The sequence below is a fragment of the Acanthochromis polyacanthus genome, chromosome 10, assembly GCF_021347895.1.
Source record: "Acanthochromis polyacanthus isolate Apoly-LR-REF ecotype Palm Island chromosome 10, KAUST_Apoly_ChrSc, whole genome shotgun sequence".
Classification (NCBI taxonomy): domain Eukaryota; kingdom Metazoa; phylum Chordata; class Actinopteri; family Pomacentridae; genus Acanthochromis; species Acanthochromis polyacanthus.
Genome location: NC_067122.1, coordinates 22,411,313 through 22,421,317, shown reverse-complemented (window position 1 = coordinate 22,421,317; position 10,005 = coordinate 22,411,313). Strand labels below are relative to the sequence as shown.

Here is a 10,005-nt window from a genome sequence, read left to right as displayed (position 1 = left end):
TTCTCCTTGGGTCACTCCTGAGCAGTTTTTGTGATGTGTCTGGGGGCATTATCCTGCTAAGGGTGGCAACTGGCATCACGGGCTGATGATGCCATGGGGAGTTGGGGGGTTCCTTGACCTGCAATGTTTAGGTGGGCGGTACATGTTTAACATCCACATAAATGTCAGGACTTTAGGTTTCCCAGCAGAATGTTGCATTTTAACAAGATCAATGTTATTCACTTCACCTGTCAGTGGTCAGAATGTTGTGGCTGATCAGTGTATACTAGATATACCCTTACGAGCAAAGTTAAACTATGGATGTTTGGCTTCTATGTCGGCACCAGAGAGTCACCTTAAGAAGCTGGATGTAGAGTAAGGACAAGGACTATAAGTGTGCAGTGGAACATTTAAGCCTCTCCAGTAGCTGCCATGCAAGTTGAAATGGAGGAACTCCAGATAAGGAGAGTGAAGCTTATACTGGTATTCTGGATTAATCTGCAGGGGCACCGTATCTCACATTTTACAAAGACCATCCTGCAGGACAGATGGGAGCACAATGACACCCGTTTTAAAAGCTTAGGCTTATGTAACATACAGTGCGGTCCAACAGTCTCATCTTCAGCTATTCCACCTAGGGTATTTATGATGCCATTCATGCATTGAAATGTGGCATCCAATGAGAGGTTTGCAATAAATTACACTTAGCAATGCTATGGAGATAAGTTCATGCTACTTACAGTTTTCTCAAACCCCCCCGAGACTGGACATACAGGAGCTGCAGTCTTCATGCTACAATGTGACACAGTTACGAAGAAAATAACATCCTATCATCTATCAACATTTTCAGTTCAGCTTGCAGCTATTTTGATAGTGTTAAAATGACTAGAAAACAACAAAAGTAGTGCACTAAATTGCATCTGATTGCTGAGCAGCACTTACAAATCTGAGAAATCACAGTCAAGATCATCTTTTTGAAATTCATCAGTTAAAATGCAGACTGTACAATAAGTGTCTGATGGTGGGCTTTGTTTGCGTTCCTGTGCATTTAGGAGTAGAAGGAAATCAGGTTGTTGGTTGAGGTTGTCAATAAAATTCTGCTTCAGTAAAGCTAAGGGGGAAAACCAGTGATTAAAAGATAAAGGGAAAAAGTATTTAGGGTAGGGGTTATGATGAGAAAAGGAAGGAACTTACATCAACATTATAGAAAACTAAGCTACATATCACTACAGGGAATCTGTTCTGAAATGCATCATGGGAAATATAGATTCCCTTAATTATGTACCTGAGGGAAACAGAATTAATAGAGAATTAGTAGAATTTAGTTGTTTTTAGTCTTTTTTTTTCCATTTTAAAATGTATTTTCTCTCTTTTTCTCTGTCAATGTGTTGTTCTACCCTCCAGTCCGGCAGGGGGCGATAATACATTTTAAGCTGGCTTGCCAATTAAACCACAAGACGAAGAAGAAGACGGAAGTGACGTACTGCAGTTTGTGTAAAATGGCGATGGTCGTGTTTCAGTCAAAACACAACTGACGAGTGTTTAAAGGAGCAAGAAACAGCGTAAACTAACGCTTCGAAGAAGGAAATATTAACTGCAGTTTTATTTGTTGGGTCTAATCAAGGTAACTAAGTTAACTCAGTCAATAGGTGATATTTAGTTTTACGGTTAAGTCACTTGCTGGTCAACAGCGAGGTTAGCTGACGTTAGAGTGACGATACTTTGTGTCTCAATTTTTATATCTGTTATGAAATGAATTTACAGCTTATAGGCCGTGTGTAAGACGATAGAAAAAAATAATTCTGGAGATATTTATCTCAGATAAACATCCCAGTGAACACGGACGTTCCTTAAACGGTCTCTGGTGGGTTCTGTGTTCGCAACAAACTGCGACGTGCTTGTAAAATCCTACAAAAACAAAGCCTTTACTGTTATGTGTTTTACCCACGGTGGTAATGATTCATGAACACGGTGTGTTTGTGGTGCCAGGTCCAGTCATGACGGAGCAGGCCACCGCCGCCAGCACGGAGGGGATCGTGGGCCTGGATGAGCCCAAGAAGTTGACGAGGGAGGACTGGAGGAAGAAGAAGGAGTTGGAGGAGCAGAGGAAGCTGGGAAATGCTCCAGCTGAGGTGGACGAGGAGGGAAAGTAAGTGTGTGTGTCTGAGCACAAAGTGTGTCCTTTCAGGCAGCTAAAGAAACGCTCCAGCTTAGTATTCTGCATTTTCGTAGCTAGACACAGGTCTGTCTGTCATAGGCAGGGATCCAGACCTCAACCAGCACAGGCAGTCCTTGCGTTAGCCGTAGTGGTAGAAATTATATATATTTTTTTATTTTTCTCCATGGCTACAATTCTACAATTTAATTCAGCAGAAGCTTGTATCCAAAGTGACCTACAGCTGAGAATGACTCTGTCAGTCTTTTCCTGTCTGATGCATAGAACAAGCTATTTAGCTGTGGTGTCTTCCTCAACCAAAACTGAAGGTAGAGGAGACAGAGTAATAGAAATCCAAGTCAGATACACCTGATGATCAGAGTGTAGGTAGGAAGATATTGAACCTCTGAGCTGCACTGAATAGCAATGGCTAGCTCAGTGGCAGGGCTGCAAAATTAAATAGTCATTAATCACAATCATGATTGAAGCTTCTAACCCCTATACAACGATCGACTGTGGTGTTTACATTTAGAGATGTGCTCCGCTCATAAAAGGCACAACACACTTATTTGAGCTGTTTTACAGCTCGTAGAAAACAGCTCATGTACATGAAATCACTCGTCTTGAACAAATCTGAGAGCAGCACACTTTACTCACTCTTTTCAGGCTAATTTTTCCTCACATGACTGTCAGCGCAGACCACAGCCACTTTCTAACCAGCTAACAGCCTGCAAATAAGCAAATTTGTATTTGTATGTTTTTGTTTTTGTATTTTTAGATTTAATTTTTGTGAAGTAAATGATTAAAGAAATTCTGTTTCCAGAAATGTTCCTGTATTTTTCATGGAATTTACTTAAAATTCTATAACAATGTTTAGCGGATTTTTCCATTATTTTTTCTGAAATTTTCCTGAAAATTTTGCAGACATTTTATGGAAATTTTGCCGAAATTTATTGCAATTGTCCTGCAATTTATCAGAAATTTTATCGGAATTGTTCATGAATTTCCCATAAATGCTATTGCAATTTTTGGATAATTTTCTGGAAGTTTTTATGTATGTTCCAGCAATTTTCTGGATATTTTCCATGACTTTATGTGAATTTTCTTGCAATTTTATGGAAATTTTCTGTCTATTTTTCAGAAATGTCTGGCAATTTTATGAAAATTTTACTGCAATTTCCCCACAATTTTATGGGCATTTTCAGGAAATTTGATGGGAGTTTTCCAGACTTTTTGTGGGAGATTTTCAGGAATTTTACAGGAGGTTTCCAGCAACTTTCATTAGAATTTTCCAGCAACTAATCATATTTATTCCAAAACATGTGCTGTTCTGTCATAATATAATCTTTAGTGTTCGTACTATTCATGATGTTTTTCAGATACCTCATGACCCATTTATTATTCAGTAGGGAGCAGATAATAGCTTTCTTTATCACAGAGAGAAAATATGTCAACCAGAGCCTCGTGTGGTTTCTTAAAGTGATGTATTCAAGAGAAAGATGAGAAGTCTGATAATACAGTATTTACATTGCCTTTGGTGATCAGAGACGTTGCTAAATGGTTCAGTGGGTCATCACAAACCAGTGAGTCTCCAGTTAGTGGTTCACAGATGAATAAAAAGCTTTTTTTGATGGAGACACAAACCTATGAAATCACAGTCAAATATATTAATCATACATATCCTGGTCTGAATCCAGAACAGTCTGCTCTCCCAGCTGCTGTTTGATCAAGTAAGAAAACCACAGGTTTAATTAAATCGTTAAAAGAACAGTACAACATTATGAGATCTGGAAAACATCACTTATTTGAGAGTTATAATTCTGATACCGCTCACATGTTTGCTATTTGGAAATGAACTGAAACACAAAAGTCTCCTTTATTTCTAACGCTCCGGGTTATCATGATAAAATGTTTAGTTGAAGCAACAGTATTATAAATAATTGATCAGTTTAAATGTACTATGATTGAGAACAGAAGAAATAAGTTTAACTGTAGAACTGTTTGTCATTTTCACAGAGAGACAGCAGCTATTCCATTCATTGTAAACCATTGTCTTTTTCTTTTCTCCAGAGACATAAACCCTCACATCCCACAGTATATTTCATCAGTGCCGTGGTACATTGACCCTTCAAAAAGGCCCACGCTAAAGCATCAGAGACCACAGACTGAAAGTGAAAAGCAGTACTCAGCCATTGGAGAATGGTACAAGAGAGGCGTGCAAGAGGCAAGGATGAAGCAACTAGTAAGGTTTGTTTGGTCAAGAAAAAAATCAACATAAAATTTAAAATCTTTATTTTGTGTCTTCACACAGAATGCCGTTCCCACTAAATTCCGCAAGGGCGCCTGTGAAAACTGCGGTGCCATGACACACAAGAAGAAGGACTGCTTGGAGGTAAAACAGATAAAACAGTCTGCAGTCACCTGCTGGAGGACATTCATGTTCACTCTTTTCCTAATACTATCCACTGTACATTAAAGCAATGCTATATATGTTGTAAATAATGTTAACACCTCACCTTCGTCACATCAGAGACCCCGAAAAGTTGGAGCGAAGTTCACAGGAACAGGCATAGCTCCAGACGAGCATGCTCAGGTCCAGCTGTCGTTGGACTACGATGGGAAACGTGATCGGTGGAATGGGTACGACCCCGAGGAACACCAGCGCATTGTTGAGGAGTACGCCAAAGTAGATCTGGTAAGCAGTGCAGTGAAAAATATTCTTATTTGAAAGAAAAACAAAACTAATTTTTGTGGACAACTCTGTCACTTTGAAAGCTCATTCTTGCATGACGCTTCAAATAATCTGAATAAACACTACTAGATTATTGACAAACTTAATCAATCTACCAATCAAATGTTGATCTGGAATACTTAAACAAATTACAATATTATTTAAAAGACTCAACGGATGCTGATTTATTTTACACCCTTGAAGACTGTACAGACTACTAGAGCTTACTGCAGGAGCTCATTTTCTGAGCCGTAGGTGCTGGGATGTGTTCCCTTTACTGTCTTGCTGTGTAACAGCAACATCAATGTTAAAACATTGTGTTTTGTCTGCGTTATCGACTTTCAGCGTGCAACATGACCGATTTCTTATGTTTTATTTCTCAGGCCAAAAGGACTCTGAAGGCACAAAAACTCCAGGATGAGCTGGCCTCAGGAAAACTGGACCAGACTGTAAGTGTAATATCGAAATGATACTCATGGATTGCATTACTGTCTAATTTTAGAGGCAAACGTCACACCAAAATGTATTTCTGTGTTTGCAGGAGCGGGAACACGACAGTGAGGATGAGGATGAAGACAAATATGCAGATGACATCGACATGCCTGGTCAGAACTTTGACTCCAAGAGACGAATCACCGTCAGAAATCTGCGTATCAGAGAAGACACGGCTAAAGTAAGAGGCACAGGAACTAATAATGGACAGATTATTCACTTTTTCTACCTGGCAACACCTTTGACCAATCGTACTTGAAGCACTTTTTGCACTTACTGCAGGTTTTTCCTTATGTCTGAATTCTTGCTTGTGTTGTACGTCGCTTTGGACAAAAGCGTCTGCTAAATGAAATTGTAGAATTGTAGACCTCTGGTGATGTTTGCTGAATAAAATGAACACAGAGGTGACATTTAGTTTCCTCTAACGCCCACTGCTAAAGAAGTTGTTGCTTTTAGTGTGAGGTGAGAACTGTTTTGAAGTTAGATGCTCAATAATCTGGTCTTTTATCTGTTTCTCACAGTACTTGAGGAATCTGGATCCAAATTCAGCGTACTATGATCCCAAGACTCGAGCTATGAGGGAGAACCCTTACTCCAACACTGGCATGAACCCTGACGAGTATGCTGCTGTTACTGTACTTCTTCACTACTCTACTACGTTTCTTACACGGACTTACACTGCAGTCATTTTTGATCCGTTGTGTCTTGCAGAGTTGGGTACGCTGGAGACAACTTTGCTCGCTACTCTGGGGACACGATCACCATGGCTCAAACACAGTGTAAGTCACTAACACGCTCTCCTCTCTGGAGCACCTCGCTGCCTCCGCTTTCAGTTTTGGAGATTGCATTTTGCTGATAAATATGCGTGTGTTATTGCTAATGTAATGGTCATTGGTCTAATGTTGACTGAGCTTATAAGCCTGTTGATGCTGTTAAAATATTGAACCTCTTGTGTTTACGCTGTTGAATGTTGTGGCTCATCGGCTACATTTATCTGAAAGCTACAGCGATCTCTTAAATAAATTAAAGCCTGCTTACAACAGCAGTTACAACCTTTGTTGTTTAAACTGTATCCTGTCATATTTTAAAACAGTAACTGAGTTTGGCTGCCTGACAGTTTCCTCCTTGTTAAAATTTGTGAACATTACCGAATTCAAGCTTTAACTTGTCTACTTTTGTGATATAGCGTGGTAGATATGAGACGGTAAAAGCAGATTGATAGGACCAGAAAATTAGATTCACTCTAACAGGAATGCTGCATATCTGTGCACTGTCCCCTGCAGTAATTTTCATTGCCTTGTGACAGTGTTTGCCTGGGAGGCTTATGAGAGAGGCTCTGAGGTGCATCTGCAGGCCGACCCCACCAAGCTGGAGCTGCTCCACAAGTCTTTCAAGGTCAAGAAGGAAGACTTTAAAGAAAAACAGAGGGAGAGCATCTTAGAGAAGGTATGCACTTGGCTCATATGACTGTTTAAAACAAACAAACAAAACCAAAATCACCTCTGGAAAATGGTAAGCCTGGAGAAATGAAGAAACCCAGATAGTTTTGTCAAAGTGGAAATATGTATGTACTTCTCCAGACCTCAGCCCCATTCAGAATCTTTGGGATGTGCTGGACAAGACTTTGCACAGCGATCTGACTCTCACATCATCACTATAAGATCTTGGTAGAAAATGAATGCATCTCTGTACAGAAATAAATGCTGTGACACTGCAGAAGCTTATTGACACGATGCCACAGTGAATGTATGTCCTTCTCAGAGCAAAAGGCGCTCCAACTAAATATTGGAGCGTGTGACTTTTTTGTACAGGCAGTGTGTTTTAGCAACAGGATAAGGCTCCTACTGTTTACTCTTGTTGATCAGCAACAGTCACATATTGTTGGATCATAAATCTTCCGAATATTGACCTGTGCTCTATAGTTGTCAAAGCTCTAAGTTAGCGTAGAAGAACTATTTCAGAATAACGATGTCACCATGTTTCTGTTACGACTTCATCTTCAGCCTAGAAAAGCCAAACCTGCGGTGTGTATCCTCCAGTGTTTATACCGAGTGCTGACTTTACTGACGGTATTCCTGCTTTTGTGTGTCACTGTCAGTATGGAGGTCAAGAGCACTTGGATGCACCGCCGAGGGAGTTACTGTTGGCCCAAACAGAGGACTATGTGGAGTACTCCCGTCACGGCGCTGTACTGAAAGGACTTGAAAAAGCTGTTGCCCGGTCCAAGTACGAAGAGGATGTCCTAATCAACAATCACACTGTAAGAGCAGCAGAGGAGTAACTCACATTAATGTCTTTATTCACAGTGGATTTGAGACGTTTCTTGTTTTTAGTGTATTTGGGGCTCCTACTGGAAAGACGGTTTCTGGGGGTACAAGTGTTGTCACTCCATGGTCAAACAGAGTTACTGCACAGGAGAGGCTGGAATTGGAGTGGTGAGTACATGCACTGGCACTGTTTACAGGTTCTGTTTCTTGCACACAGGGTATCAGTTTTTGGAATGTCAGCTTTGTAACTTGCAGATTAAAACAAAACATTTTTATCTTCAATGTCCCCCAGAACAATACAGACTGTGTTCCCTTTGAAGAGGGACTAACTGAGCCGCAGGAGGAAGAACAGCCCAAGTCTCTGCTGGAAGTGAGTGACACTGGATAGATTTAACAATGCAGAAGTTAGTGATAATGAACATATGGGAGTTCATCTACACTGGGAAAATGCCCCTCTAAGAACAAGAAAAAAAACTTATTTCAAGGAACTTGTACCTTGAAATAAGTGAAAAAAATCTGCCAATAGAACAAATGGAAAAATGTCTTGGTAAGATTTCTTGAAATAAGATATGATATTTAAAATATTGAGATCTTAAAATTAGCTGGGAAAACTTACTTTAAGCTATGTTTTACCAGGATTGTCAAGCTTAGGTGTCTTAAAATAGAAATGCTTTAAAAGCAGTTTTTCATTTAAAAATAGATTTTTGCTTTCATGTAACCTCCTAATTTGAGATGTATTAACCCTCCTGTTGTCTTCATTTACGGGCACCAAAAAATATTGTTTCCTTGTCTGAAAAAAATCCTAAAAAATCAGCAAAAAAATTCCCAAATTTCTGAAAATTTGCAAAACCTTCAGGAAGAAAACTCCAATAATTCCTTAAAAGTTTCCCTTAAAGTTTTATTTTAAAAAAATCCCCCAAGTTTGACAAGAAAATTCTTGTAAATATTTTCAAAAAAGGAGTAAAAATCTTCAAAAAAAATCCTACAAATATCTAAAATGATTCCATATATATCAGTAAAACTTCTAATATTTTCTTTAGAACGTTCACAAAAAAATCGTTGATTTTGGTTTTGTTGATTTTGTTGTGAATGTTCCTAAGAAACATTTTTAACATTTCTTTTTTTCCAGAAATGTTGAGAATGTGGACATCAGAAGTTTCACTGTGAAAATATTTTTTCCCTGCATTTTCAAACTTAAAAGTGGGTCAGTATGACCCGCGGGACGACACCAGGGTTAAACTTATTTTGAGTTTTCTTGTAGAATTCAACTCAAAACAAGATAATTTCAAGATTGTTTGACTGAACAAGATATTTAAGATGCACTGTCTTTAAACAAGTCCTTCTATATTGCTGAAATGTCACTTGTTAAGTGAATTTATCTTAAATCAAGTGGGATGGCGCATTTTGATTAAAAATAAGACAAACAGACTTGCTAAGACTTTGAGTTTTTGCAGTGTATTGTTAGTAAGAAATGTAGATCTAATTGTGAGTTCATTTTGTCACTATCTGTAATCGCTAGATGCATCAAGATAAGATGAAAGAAAAGAAGAAGAAGAAAAAGAAGAACAGAAAACACAAGAAACGCGGCTCTGATAGCAGTGACTCAGAAGATGAAGAGAAGAAGAAGGAGAAGCTGAAGAAGGTGAACATTTTGGCGTTTTTAAATGCCTCAACGTGGAGCAGTTGTCTGCAGTTTGCTCAGTTTCTCTGTTATTGACCTCCCACCCGTTTCTTCCTGTGCAGGCTCTGGAAGCAGAGGACAGGCGGGTGAAGCACGTAGAAGCAATAATGCAGCTGGAAGAGAGGAAGAGGCCTTACAACAGTCTGCAGGAAGTAAAGGCGCCTACAGAGGAGGAGATGGAGGCCTTCCGCATGAAGCGCAGCCGGCCAGATGATCCTATGGCTTCCTTCCTGGGACAGTGAACTCTTCTTTCTCTCTCCTGACTCCCCTAATCCCCCCCACGAACTCTTCCAGAGCAGCAGCTCGGTATAAAATAACTTCTCAGATTCATAAAACTCAAATTCAATCTGCTAAACTTAGAGCAGTGCTGCTCTTTGGTTATAAATACCAGAAAAGCAGCACGGAGTATTTAGTAAGTTCATTATGCTCGCTTTGTATATGTAAAACTGCAGGTCAACAGACTATAGGAAACAAAGGAAGTGTGCTTTTGTTTGTTTATACTCAATTCCAAAGGGTTAAAATACTGAACATTTTCTCTGGTGTCCATTTTACACACATTTCAGTCAAATAAGAAGATGCCGGCAGGCTGTGCAGTAATTTGAGGAGCACAACTACTTTTTGTTAGATTATTAAATATTTTTATTAAAACCATGTTTGAATTCATTGTGTTGTGTAAAAAGGCCTTGTCTTACAACTATGC

The 10,005-nt window shown here is 39.3% G+C and overlaps 1 protein-coding gene across 1 annotated transcript; it reads left to right on the top strand.

Annotated features, from left to right (window-relative positions):
- Positions 1–1,445: 1,445 nt before the first annotated feature.
- slu7 (SLU7 homolog, splicing factor) lies at positions 1,446–9,956 on the top strand. Its single transcript, XM_022216403.2, has 15 exons — positions 1,446–1,603; positions 1,969–2,128; positions 4,205–4,358; positions 4,446–4,526; positions 4,665–4,829; positions 5,249–5,314; positions 5,407–5,538; positions 5,879–5,976; positions 6,069–6,136; positions 6,664–6,803; positions 7,456–7,617; positions 7,691–7,792; positions 7,917–7,994; positions 9,144–9,266; positions 9,368–9,956. Exons 2-15 carry the CDS (start codon positions 1,977–1,979, stop codon positions 9,545–9,547), a joined length of 1,701 nt encoding a protein of 566 aa, XP_022072095.1. The 5' UTR covers positions 1,446–1,603; positions 1,969–1,976; the 3' UTR covers positions 9,548–9,956.
- Positions 9,957–10,005: the final 49 nt, after the last annotated feature.